General features: G+C 46.8%; 1 protein-coding gene across 8 annotated transcripts in view; it reads left to right on the plus strand.

The window, feature by feature from the left end:
- Positions 1-12,596, plus strand: part of ZCCHC14 (zinc finger CCHC-type containing 14) — a 74,529-nt gene that overhangs the window by 56,596 nt on the left and 5,337 nt on the right. For 7 of the 8 annotated variants that reach the window (XR_009448853.1, XR_009448852.1, XR_009448854.1 and 4 more), the window contains exons 4-12: positions 1,211-1,282; positions 4,293-4,402; positions 5,408-5,502; positions 5,585-5,639; positions 6,912-7,191; positions 8,827-8,918; positions 9,264-9,391; positions 10,788-10,925; positions 11,008-12,477. Coding sequence is in view for 4 of the 8 variants with exons in the window: in XM_059667127.1 (XP_059523110.1) it covers positions 1,211-1,282; positions 4,293-4,402; positions 5,408-5,502; positions 5,585-5,639; positions 6,912-7,191; positions 8,827-8,918; positions 9,264-9,391; positions 10,788-10,925; positions 11,008-12,477 (2,440 nt within the window). In the remaining 4 variants the exon portion in view is untranslated. The remainder of the gene's footprint in view (positions 1-1,210; positions 1,283-4,292; positions 4,403-5,407; positions 5,503-5,584; positions 5,640-6,911; positions 7,192-8,826; positions 8,919-9,263; positions 9,392-10,787; positions 10,926-11,007; positions 12,478-12,596) is intronic. The other variant, XM_059667131.1, reaches the window with a different exon arrangement.

The raw sequence follows: 12,596 nt of genomic DNA on the forward strand, positions 1-12,596 counted from the left end.
ATTCTCAGTCAGGCACATGACCAGGTTTTGGGCTTGATATTCCCGGCAGGGGGCGTGCAGGAGGCAACGCATTGATGTTTTGCTCTTCCATCAATGTGTCTCTCTCCCTCTCCCTTCCCCTCTCTCTAAAAATAAAAATATTTTTTAAGTAATAAAAAATATATATTTGATTATTTTATTTCCTGACTTGAAATCCTCCAGCAGCTTCTGGACTTTAGGGTAAAGTTTCTATTTCATGGTTTAACCCTTCTTGTTCTGGCCCCTTCCTCCCTCTCATCTCCTTCTATCCCTTTGTCTGTCCCATTCCTTTAGCAGACTTCTTACTTTCCCATTCCAGTTCAGCTCATGCTTTCCTCATGCAGAAAAGCCCTCTCATGATATCTATACGTGCCACTTCGCCTCCCCTCATGTTCACCTAGCGCTGTAGGTGCAAACATTGTGAGACATGCTGAGAGAAAACAAACAGACGAAAGAGACCCAGTCCTCTCCTCCAGGAGCTTACAGTCCATTTGGTGAGACTGACACTCATGAAGTAATGAAATAAAATGCCCATTGTCATACCTGCAGGCAAGGAAAAACACACATATGGATAGTCAGGTCTTTGGCATGCCAGGCATCGTAGAACTTCTTCCAGAAAGCCTTTCTGAGGTTTCCTCCCTGAATTCTTCCTACACTCCCCCACCACGGAAGGTTTTTCTCTGCTGTTCAGTACTGACGCTCTGGCCTGCTGTCATGGATTTACTCCTCTGGGGCCCCCAGTCCTGTGAGATTCCTGAGGGCGGGGGTGCATAGAAGCACTTACTGTGTGGACGCATGGGTTGATTTCTGGTAACTTCTTTGACTTGCATCCAGAGTCATGCACACTGACCTGAGCAGAGGAGGTCCACTTGAAGCTGATGTTTACTGGCATCAAGTCTAATTATCAGTGACTTCCCAGAACTTTAAGGAGCAAACCTTAGACTCCATGCTTGAGTAATTTGGTGATATTTGAGCAATTGCACAAAACACGGAGTTAATCTTGGGGCCTGGGTGAATGCTCTTTCTCCAACAAGTCAAGGGATGTGTAAATGCTCCAGTTCACAAGGTGCACAATACACTAGGGTCTGTTGTGTTCCCAGCACCTGCGCCAGCAAGGATGCCTGGACAAACCTGCTGTGAATTGCGTATGTGGTGTCTGTTTTTAAGGTTTGTTCGTTTGTTTGTTTTTAAGGTCTTGTGGTCTGACTCTTCAGTAACATCAGTAACCAAATCTTCCTCTGAAGTGACTGAATTTATTTCAAAGGTAAGGTGATTAAGGGCTCATCTAACCATGAGAAGGCCCCCGTTCCCCTGTGGTTGGCTGTACTGCAGAGTGATTTTGGTGGACGGCTTCCTTCAGCTAGCATAGTGGTGCAGTGCCTAGTCGTGCCTGTCCAGAGGCAGTCCAAGGGCTGTGTCTGACAGGGTGCATGGCAATAAACACATGGTCCTCGGTGCCACAGTCTCTACTCCTTCCAGTTGTTGAGAATGAGTTGAGGCAGACAATGCAACTACACAGATGACCAAGAGTGTTGGTTTGGTTGCTCTTCCTGGAGGCTGAGGGAGAGGCATGCACAGGTTGCTCAGTGGTCAGAGGCTTTGTCTAGTCCCACCTTTACCTGTTTTACACATTGGGTTTTCCTGTTTATTTTTAAATTGTTGCAACAAATATCACTTGAACCAAAGGTCCCACTACTAAATAAACATCTCTTTACATGTGTACATGCATACCTACCTACCTACATACCCTACTTGTATTTGAAGTGTCTCCAAAGTCTGATATTTTCATTATAAAATCAAGGATATAATCCTCTAGGAGGAAATCCCGTTGGTGCATCCTACTTAAAAAGCGTGGACAGGAGGCTGTTTGATTCTTGCCTGTCCTTTTGGCCAGTCAGGCACAGAGAAACGCCACAGTGCCAAGCTCTCTAGCATTACTGATCCTCCCTGGAGTTCACTTTCCTTCTATAACATTCAGAACACTGCATGGCCTCTCCTTTGTGCCTAGCTCTCATTTGTTTTAAAAAAAAAAAAAAGCAAAACAAAACAGTTTCTCTGGATTCCCTGATGCTGGTGGAAACTGTGACTCTGCTTGCATTGGTCTTTTGTCTGGGTGTTTACAGTGGCTCATATTCTTGGATATATGGTTTGCTGTCTTTCATTAATTTTGGAAAATTCTTGTCCATTATCTCTTCAGATATTTCTTCTGCCCACTCACTTGCACTTCTCCTGGACTTCATTACATGTACTTGGACCTTTGATGTTGCTCTTGTTTTTCTTAGTCTCTGCACTGTTTCAGTTTGGGTAATTTCTGTTGCCCTCTGTCTTCCAGTTTATTGACGTTACTCCTCAGCTCTGCCCAGGCTACTAACAAACGTGTTGAATCTTCGTTTCTGATACCATAGTTTACTTGTTTTTGTTTTATTTATTTCTATTTTGTTTTTTGCTTTTTTTCCCCCTAGCCTTTTCATTTGACATGTCTTTTAATCAACTTTCCATCTCTCTGCTGAAATTTCCCAGTTACTCATGTTTTTTAAAAAATATTTTTATTGATTTTGAAAAGGAAAGAGAGGGAGAGAGGCAGAAACATCAATGATGAGAGAGAACCATTGATTGACTGCCTCCTGCATGCCCCACAACGGGGATCGAGCCTGCAACCCGGTCATGTGCCCTTGATTGTGAATTGAACCGTGACCTCCTGATTCATAGGTCGACGCTCAACCACTGAGCCATGCTAGCTAGGCTTTGCATGCACTTTTTTTTTTAACTAAATGTTTTATTATGTTAATATAGTTATTTTAAAGTCCCTGTCTGATAGTTCCAGCATTTGAGTTGGTTTTGAGTCTGGTTCTGATAATTACCTTGATAAGTTTTTTATTCTTCCTTTCTGGGGGGGGGGGGGGGGCGGAGGGCGGGGGGGTGCCTTACAGTTTTTGATTGAGTATTAGAAATCATGTTTAGAAAATCTAGAGACTGAGGGAAATAGTGTTATGCCTGGAAATGGGAGTGCTTGCTCTGTCAGGCCCTCAGTGGGGTCCTCGCGTTGATCCAATCAGGTGTGGGTTTGAGTTCTGTTGCTACTATGATTATCTTCAGTGTACCACAAGCTTCAGGTTTCTCCAGCAAATGGCTGCTGGTAGGGAGCCCCAAGTGGGGCCTGGAGTGTGAAAGGTCCTTCTCTGTAGTCTTGCTTCATACTCAGCTTTCAGGAGTCTCATGTGGCTGTGGCTCAGAGGGATCTCCCTACTCTGTTGACCCCTCAACCCCACCCTCCACGTCGTGAGACAGCTGTTACTTGTTGCCTGGTGACGGGCTTGGGGGAGGTGGAAGAAGGGTTCTCCCTCCTCCTGGCCAGTCTTAGGCCCAGGCACAGGGCCTTTGTCAGGGGCTTCCCCAGCAACAGCGTGACTTCCACTTTGTGATGCTGCAGGACCCTTGACCCAGGTAGGCCCGTTCCTCCAGGCCAGAGGTGTTTTGCTTTTACCTTCCTCCAAAGCAGGGTATCTTTGCCAGTGGCCTGTGCCAGGAGGACTTCCTACCCTGCGCCCAGAGGCAGGAAAGTATTGCTTCTCATGAACCTGTTAAATTTGTTGAATTCTTCATCTCTTCATCATCATCCCCAGAAACTTGGGGTGTTTGCTGGGCTCTGGGATCAGGAGCAGTCTGGTTCCTCCCCTAGCAACTTAAGGACTTTTGTCTTGGGTTGAAGGCTCCAGGGAAAGGCACAGGGTTTCCTCCCTGTTCTCCAGGGGAAGCCAGCCCACATCTGTGTCACCTATGGAGGCTCCCTCCAGTCTCTGGCCTGTGGAAGAGAGCTTGGGAGTGAGGGCACACTCCCCTGTGTCTGGGCTCCTGGCTGATGGTTGTCACACTCAGCCTGTGGGAATGTGTCCATCTTGACCAATCTCTTCTACCTGCTTATATGCAGCCATCTCCTCCTTGTGCACTGCCACAGCTGACAGTTCACGTGTCCTCTCTCCTCAGAGGGGTGGATCCTCTTGAAAATCAGTTCAGGTAGTGACCTTGCAATTCAGCTCTCTGATGGGCTCAAGAGAATGTACGATGTGTAGAAAACCAAGCTTTTTCATGATTTTTGGTTGGAGTGTGATGTTCTTTTGTGGTTTTCTACATCCCAAGTAGCTAATAGAAGAGTACTTTGTATCATACCAGCAGATATCCCCATCTAATGCCTACCCAAGTTTTTTCTTATATGGAAGAATTCTGGTTTTAAAATGAATTTTGACATACTTCCTAAGCTTTTTCATTTCTTTCAGTTATCTCAGCTATACCCTGAAGAAAATTTGGAGAAATTCATTCCTTGCTTAGCTGGCCCAGATTCGTTTTATGTAGAGCGAAACCACATGGATCTGGAAGCGGACCTGAGGTAATGCTCTTTACCCCACCCCCGGGGCCATAGGGCGCAGCCCTGCTGGTGGCACAGTGGTGACTGCTGACCCTCTGCAGTGTGGGCAGGCTGGGCAGTCCCATCCTGCCTGTTCATCTGAGGAGCTCTTGAGGTTATTACTCTGGATGGTTTGAATCTCTACTTTGTTTCTAGAGATATTCATCAGTTATGGGCAGTTCGAAGACTCTTAATAACCTAGTTGTGATTTTGAGAATATGAGCAAAGGAATTTCAGGTATATGCTACTTGCCCTGGCTGGGTGGCTCAGTTGCCTAGAGCATTGTCTTGATATGTCAAGGTTGCAGGTTCGATCCCCCAGTCAAGGCACATACAAAAAGCAACCAATGAATGCATAAATAAGTGAAACAAATTGATGTTTCTCTCCCTCCCTCCTATCCTCTCCCTCTCTCCTCTCCTCTCTAAAATCAACCAATCAATAAAAAAATCAACGTATATGCTTCCATTTAATGTAGTTTTGACAGTCTGATAAAATTATATCTGATTACTATTCTGCTCTATAGTGGAAAGTTCAGACTGTTCCGGGGGCTAACAGTCTCCTGGGCCAGATGTCTCTGGACCCTGGATCCTAACCTAGCATTCTGGTTTGTAAATGTGCAGGGAGGGGCAGGCCTGTGGCCTGGTCTTCAGAATGGGACCTGACATCTTAGCGCCTGAGACCTAGTGACAGCATAGTGGCTGCAAGTTCCCGGTGATTGTGATGGCAGTGACTGCGGTCATGTGATAGCTCATCAGGCCCTGAAAGGCTTGATTCATACAGTGTAATAATGTGCAAGTAAAAAAAGGGGTATGGGGAAACAGTATGAATCATAATGATTAAATTGAATTATATCTGATGAATATAGATTAAGGCACTTCTTATTTTTTTCCTCTAATATATAGTTCTCTTAATTGGGAATTGAAATTTCTCTCCCAGTCTGTGGTAATACCATTTTAATGCTGATAAGCTCCTTGGTTTAATTTTTAGGTATTTGGCTTCATTACCTTCTCACGTACTGAAAAATGACCATGTTAAGAAATTTTTCAGCACTTCATCTCCCACCCAACAGCTTCAAAGTCCAAGTGAGTTTGTAAAATGTGATTAAATAAAAATAAGAATATTTTTATTGTCTGTGAATTTTATGATGTTTATTTTAACTCACAGGTCCTGGCAACCTTTCCCTTTCTAAAGTTGGTACCATGATGGGCGTGTCTGGAAGGTGAGACTTCTACCATGTAACCAACCCCCTTTTTTTTTTTTTTTTTTTTTTTTAAGAGAGAGAGGGAAGAGAAAGGGATAGAGATAGAAGCATCGATGAGAGAGAATCATTGATCGGCTGCCTCCTGCATGCCCCCTGCTGGGGATCAAGCCCAGAACCTGGTCATGTTCCCTACTGAGAATCAAACAGGTGACCTCTTGGTTCCTGGGTCAACGCTCAAATGCTGAACCACACCGGCTGGGCTAACCAACACCTTCTAAATCAGCATTGCTACTTTTGGTTGTGTGTAAATAATTATTTCTAGAATAAGTCATTCTCAATCTTAGTTTTAAATAGTGTTGAGAAAAGAATTGTATAGAGATAACCCAATTTAAGATTTCTAAAAATAAAAAAAGAAGTGTTCTCTAAGCAACTGGAATTGGAATTCCCAAGGAATCCCACTACAAGTGCCAGTTTCTAGGCCCTGTTCATTCTAGGAAGCCAGAATTTCTGAGAATCTTCATTTATACAAGCTCCCGCAGGTGAGTAGGCCTGATGCCAGAGTGCTGCTGTCGGGGTCCTCTGTTCTCCTGGTCCGGACAGCGATGGTAGGAGCGCTCAGGTGACGGAAAGGCCATCTCCCTGACAGCTGACATTTTTAATGGGCTGACCTCACAGAGCATGTGCGCACCCCACAGTTGTGTGAACAACTAGGCAGTTAATGAGGTTGTGGAAAGCTCTGACTTCCTTCTTTACTGCCTAGCACTCAGCCTGGTATGTAGTGAGCACATAGTTAATCCATGTGGGTTTACAGTTGAGGGTGGAAGGGGCAAGGACAGAAAGTAGAATGCTTTTTGTTCTTTCCAGCTTCTAGGATTTGTGGGGTTTTTTTAAGGTTAATTTGAGTATTCAAGATTTAGGAGTCAGTTTTAATTTATGATTGTCAGTATTATTCTGTGATAAAAGTAACAGAAAGAAACTAGTCAAGTTGTGACACACACATATGTACATACACATATATGTACACACATAGATTACATACTCTTAAATGTGCATACAAACGCATATGTACACCTGTTAAACATCATACAAATTGATGCATATACATGCATGTACACGTACAGACTTCAGACTTCAGTAGGGTGGAGTGATGGGGTGGAGAAGTGGCAGAAAGGGCTCTGAGGTGAGCAGTGGATGGGACTGCAGATGCATCCAGGATGGAGAAGCTGGCTTGTGCATGCCTCTAACAGGGAGGCTGCGGTCTTCTGAAACCACCTGTCCTCTGTCCCACAGGCCTGTGTGTGGAGTAGCCGGCATCCCATCCTCTCAGAGCGGCGCCCAACACCACATGCAGCACTCAGCTGGCGCAGCCGCCTTGCCCCACTGCTCCCACACAGGGGGCGGGGGCACAGCGCTGGCCTACCGGGCCCAGATGGACACCTCGCCTGCCATCTTAATGCCTTCCAGTCTGCAGACCCCTCAGACCCAGGAGCAAAATGGGATTTTAGATTGGCTGAGGAAACTGCGTTTGCACAAATACTATCCCGTCTTTAAACAACTTACAATGGAGAAGGTATGTTGGCTGCTAAGCAGGCGATGTAGAATTTGCTTGTTTTCTCAGGTAATCTTTCTTCTGACCTCATTCCTAGAAGAAGTCAGTTAGGTTTCTAAACGGTGTGTGTTGTGGAAATCACAGTGCCTGGAATTTAACACCTACAGATGCATGCCCTAAGTCCTGCATGCTCCCAGGAGGGTGGCAGTGGATTAGAACTTGAAGGTTGCCTGCCGCTGAAGCAAAAGCTGGAACAGGATTGGTTGCAAACAAACATCTTTTTAAGATAGTTTGGGGTCTTTACAAATTTGGTACTCTGATGAGAAGGACATTGTGTTTCAATCAACCCTGCAATTGGTAGAAATGGTGAATTTTGGTGCCCACATCCCCCAACCGCCGTCTTGGATGTCCTTCCAAGGCCTGTGCATGTGCTGATGCTCAGCTCAGGAAGGCCAGTTTTACAAGGGACCCAAACACTGGTCCCAGTAAGCGGCTCTCTGATGATCTGGCTTGATTTAGGGTCAAATAGCTAAAGGAATAGATGTATTTTAGGGCTTTCAAGCAGAGCTACATAGAAATTATTTTTTACAATAGAAAGTTCAGCCGAACCGGTTTGGCTCAATGGATAGAGTGTCGACCTGCGGACTGAAGGGTCCCAGGTTCGATTCCAGTCAAAGGCATGTACCTTGGTTGCGGGTGCATCCCCGGTGGGGGTGTGTGCAGGAGGCAGCTGATCGATCTCTCTCATCGATGTTTCGGGCTCTCTATCCCTCTCCCTTCTTCTCTGTAGAAAATCAATAAAATATTTAAAAAAAAAAAAAAAGAACAATAGAAAGTTCAGATGAGGAGCATTATTTCACTCTTAAATTCTGAAATTTCTTAGGTCTTGGATCAATGATAAAACTAAATTAGTCCTGTACATGGCATCTGAACTCTGAGCTCCCCCTGTTGGATAAAATGACTTGGTGGCTTTTATCTAGGTAAAATTTCATTTGTCCAAAAACCTGCAATTGAACTTAGAAATTCAGCTTTTACTGCATAATAAAAAACAAATTTTAAGTATATTTGTAATAGTTTCAGTTTAGGATTCATAGATCTTAGAAACAACAGATTTACTGACACAGTCATGATCAGCTTTATAAGTTTTAATGCATCAGTTAAAATGGCTACACTCACAAACCATGCATGGACTGTCTTGAGAACCAGAACGTCATTTGTCTGCGTGGTGTAAGGCCGGGTTAGTTCTGATGGCCTCTGCTCTTCTGGATCACTTGCTGCCCAACAAAGTTGCTGTTGTCCCAGATATCAGGAAAAAAGAGCTGTTTTTCTGCAGGAGGGTAATGCTTGCATTTGAGGGGGGTGTCCCAGAGAGGAAGGGGCCACTTCCACAGATTGCATCTCTGTCATCGCCTTCCTGCACAGCATGGGTCTTCACCAAGCCATTGTGAGGTGCCTTGTGCCCTTATAGACGCAAAATGAGTGTCTTGTATTTTGAACTATGGATACCAAACATTTAGCAAGTAAATGTTTTCGTTTTCCCAAGTCTTTTATTATCTACTTTTTGGTCTGTTTGCATGTCCTAGAAATGGAATCAAAGTTCTTTGTTTTCAGAATCGTAATTCTCAATAATTTTGTAATTTATTTCTTCTATGGAAGTTTCTGAGCCTTACCGAAGAAGATCTGAATAAATTTGAATCCCTTACCATGGGAGCAAAGAAAAAACTCAAGACTCAACTGGAGCTGGAGAAGTAAGTGTGAAGTTGTGAAATGTCTGTTGTTTTAGCGTCTGACCTGCTGAACAGGTGCTAGGACTTAGAGTTTTGTTACATATTAGTGATTGGGTCACTTTTGATTCTTATCACATCTTAATGCTTTTAAAATTCTGTGAATGTGGCCCTAGGAAAGGTTTGCTAGGAAAGGTCCTTCTGGTGAATCTGACTGGTTAGAATGGGATATTTTCCACCCGGGAGATTATTTTAATGAAAGTCACCTTTGTGTAGAATATATGCACTTATGCAGAGTTGGTGAAACATGAGAGGGTTTTTCAGCAGAATTTAAAATGTGCTTGTTTGCATGCTTTCTTATTATAACAGGGAGAAGTCAGAGAAACGGTGCCTGAACCCCTCAGCCCCACCCCCGGTCACCAGCAGTGGAGTGGCCCGTGTGCCCCCCACAAGCCACGTGGGGCCCGTGCAGAATGTCCGGAGCCCCCATGCTGCAGGTGGGTGAGAGCCGGGTCAGCCTGGACACGTGGAGTGTAGTCTGTTCCTTTTGATAATCATTAGACCTCATAATATGCCCTTCTGCCATATGTATTTTTTAGTATTTACAATTACTATTCATTATTTTAGCTTTTGGAGTCTCTACCACAGGAAATTAGAAGGGTCATTTTGCTTAGAAGCTGGATACTGGTGAATTGCCTAAAGTTGTTTGGGCTAAAGAATTAGATCCAGAAACTACCATGGTGAGAAGGAAAAAGTGGGATTATACAAAATAAATGAAAGCCTCTCTCTTCCCCTAGGTGGAGCACAGAGGTCATGTTTAAGTCATTGCCTAATAGGTTTCCTTTGGAATTCTCCATGCTTAACCACCCCCTTTCTGCTCTGGGGACTTGAAGGTTCAGTGATCTGATTTTTCAGCCACTATTCCCCTCCTCCTCCTGTCTCTCCCTCTCCTCAGAGAAAGGTTGAGGACCCCTGTATAAGTTGCTCTGTTGTTTTCTTTCTTTTAATCCTCACCCGAGGACATGCTTTCATCAATTTTCAGAGAGGGAGAGAGAGAGAAATATCAATTGGTTGTAGTATTTATCCCACTGGGAATTAATTCCCACGTGCCTCGACTGGGAATTAAACCCAAAACCTGGGTATGTGCCCTGACTGGGAATCGAACCCGCGACCTTTCAGTGTATGGAACAACGCTCCAACCAGCCAACCAAGCCATACCATCAGAAATATCAAGAGTAATAGTAGCCCTAACCGGTTTGGCTCAGTGGATAGAGCGTTGGCCCACGGACTGAAGGGTCCCAGGTTCGATTCCGGTCAAGGTCATGTACCTTGGTTGCGGGCACATCCCCAGTAGGGGGTGTGCAGGAGGCAGCTGATTGATGTTTCTCTCTCATCAATGCTTCTAACTCTCTATCCCTCTCCCTTCCTCTCTGTAAAAAATCAATAAAATATATATTTTAAAAAAAAAAGTAATAGTAAACAAGGAAGGAAAAAATGCAGTGTATCTTCTAAGTGGTTATTTAACTAAAAAGGTCTATGTCCCTCCACCTCATGAGACAGGGTGTTGGTGGATGACTCCTTTTGCAGCACCGTGCTGGTTTGGGAACCCTTTTTCTCATTCTCTAGTGTGAGTAGAGGGAGGCCTTAGAGCATCTGGCTGCGAGCATCGCTGTTTGCATCTGCCACATAACTCGCCGTGACCTTGGGCAGTTTGTTCTCTGAGAATGTCAGAGCCCTGTTGAATGTGGAAATACTCGTACCTGCCTTCTTGGGATTGATGTAAAGAAATGAGTGCGATAGGTCTGCACAGAGGCGGGCGGGGGCGGCCCTGTTGGAGGTCTGTGACGCGGGATTTGGGTGCACCTGTGGACTATCACTGTCCCTTCTCCACAGCCCTGCGGGTGGAAGTGGAGCCCCCTCACCAGACGGCCCGGGAAGGCAGCTCCTCCGAGTGCTCCAGCTCTTCCCCCAGCCCGATGGGGGTGCAGGCCCGGGAGGAGAGCTCCGACAGCGCTGAGGAGAATGACAGGCGTAAGGATGCCCAGCATGGCTGGCGCGGTGCTGCCTCTGCCCTAGGCTGTGGGGCTGTGCTGACCTCTCTGTTTCCATCTAGGTGTGGAGATGCACATGGAGGGTTCTGAGAAGGAGAAGCCTGTCATGCTACTGAGTCATTTCACTACAAGTTCTGCCAGACCCACGGCCCAGGTTCTCCCTGTGCAGAATGAGGCAGGCTCCAACCCTTCAGGCCACCACCCGCTGCCTCCACAGATGATGACTGCAGCCTCGCACATTGCACCCATCCGAATGCTGAATTCTGTGCACAAATCAGAAAGGGGAGGCACGGACATGAAGCTCCTCTCGTCTTCTATGCACTCACTGCTGTCTCTAGAAGAAAGGAATAAAGTCTCTGGACCAAGAAGTGGAATCAAAGTGGACAAGAGTTTTGGCAATGCCATGATGGATGTGTTGCCCACATCTGCCCCCCATCAGCCCATGCAGGTCCTCTCTGGACTTGCTGAGAGCAGCTCTGTGTCACCCACTATCTCCTTTGGTCCCCGCACCAAAGTTGTCCATACGTCTGCACTGGACAGGGTGATGAAGCCGGCCCAGCAGCCGGCCCTGGTGGTGGAGACTAGCACTGCTGCCGTGGGAACGTCCAGCACAGTCTTCCACGTGGCTCGGCCACCAATCAAACTTCTGGTGTCTTCATCTGTCCCTGCGGATTCTGTCATTTCTGGACAAACTTCCTGTTCTAATAACGTGCAGATCAGTGTGCCCCCTGCAATAATAAACCCCCGGACTGCGCTGTACACAGCCAACACCAAAGCTGCCTTCTCTGCAATGAGCAGTGTGCCTGTGGGCCCCCTGCAGGGCAGCTTTTGTGCGAACAGCAACACTGCCTCCTCCAGTAGCCACCCTACCCCATCCTTCCCAAACATGGCCACTGTGCCCAGCTGCCCGGCCCCCAGCTCTAGCCCTGCGCTCTCCTCAGTCCCTGAAAGCAGTTTCTACAGCAGCAGCAGCAGCAGCAGTGGCAGCGGCTCCCCCGGGAACATTCCTGCCTCTGCTCAGAACCACCACCACCACCACCACCATCAGCAGCCGTCGGCGCCCCCGCAGCCCTCACCTGGCCCACCACCGGGCTGCGTCGTGTGCACGTCCTGTGGATGCAGCGGGAGCTGCGGCTCTGGTGGCCTGACCGTTAGCTACGCCAACTATTTCCAGCACCCGTTCTCGGGCCCATCTGTCTTCCCCTTCCCCTTCCTGCCCTTCAGCCCTGTGTGTGGCAGCGGCTATGTGGGCACCCAGCAGTATGGCAACAGCACCTTCCCGGTTGTGCACTCACCATATGGCAGCAGTGTGCCTGCCGAGCCCGTGCTGGGCGGCCAGTCCACATTCACCGTCCCTCCCATGCAGAGCTTCATGGCAGGGGCAGCTGGTGTGTACCAGGCCCAGGGCTTGGTGGGCAGTAGCAATGGTTCCAGTCACAAAAAGAGCGGCAATCTCTCATGTTACAACTGTGGGGCCACCGGTCACCGCGCTCAGGACTGCAAGCAGCCGTCCATGGACTTCAATCGGCAAGGTAAAGGCGGGCCACGGCCGGTGAGCTCCGGAGGCAGACCGGCTACACTGGCTAGCAGTGCAGCGCTGCCCAGAGAGGTGCAGGCGAAGGTTTACTGTTTATGAAAATAATAGTAAACT

Source organism: Myotis daubentonii, chromosome 15 (assembly GCF_963259705.1).
Source record: "Myotis daubentonii chromosome 15, mMyoDau2.1, whole genome shotgun sequence".
In the NCBI taxonomy this organism is placed as follows: Eukaryota; Metazoa; Chordata; class Mammalia; order Chiroptera; family Vespertilionidae; genus Myotis; species Myotis daubentonii.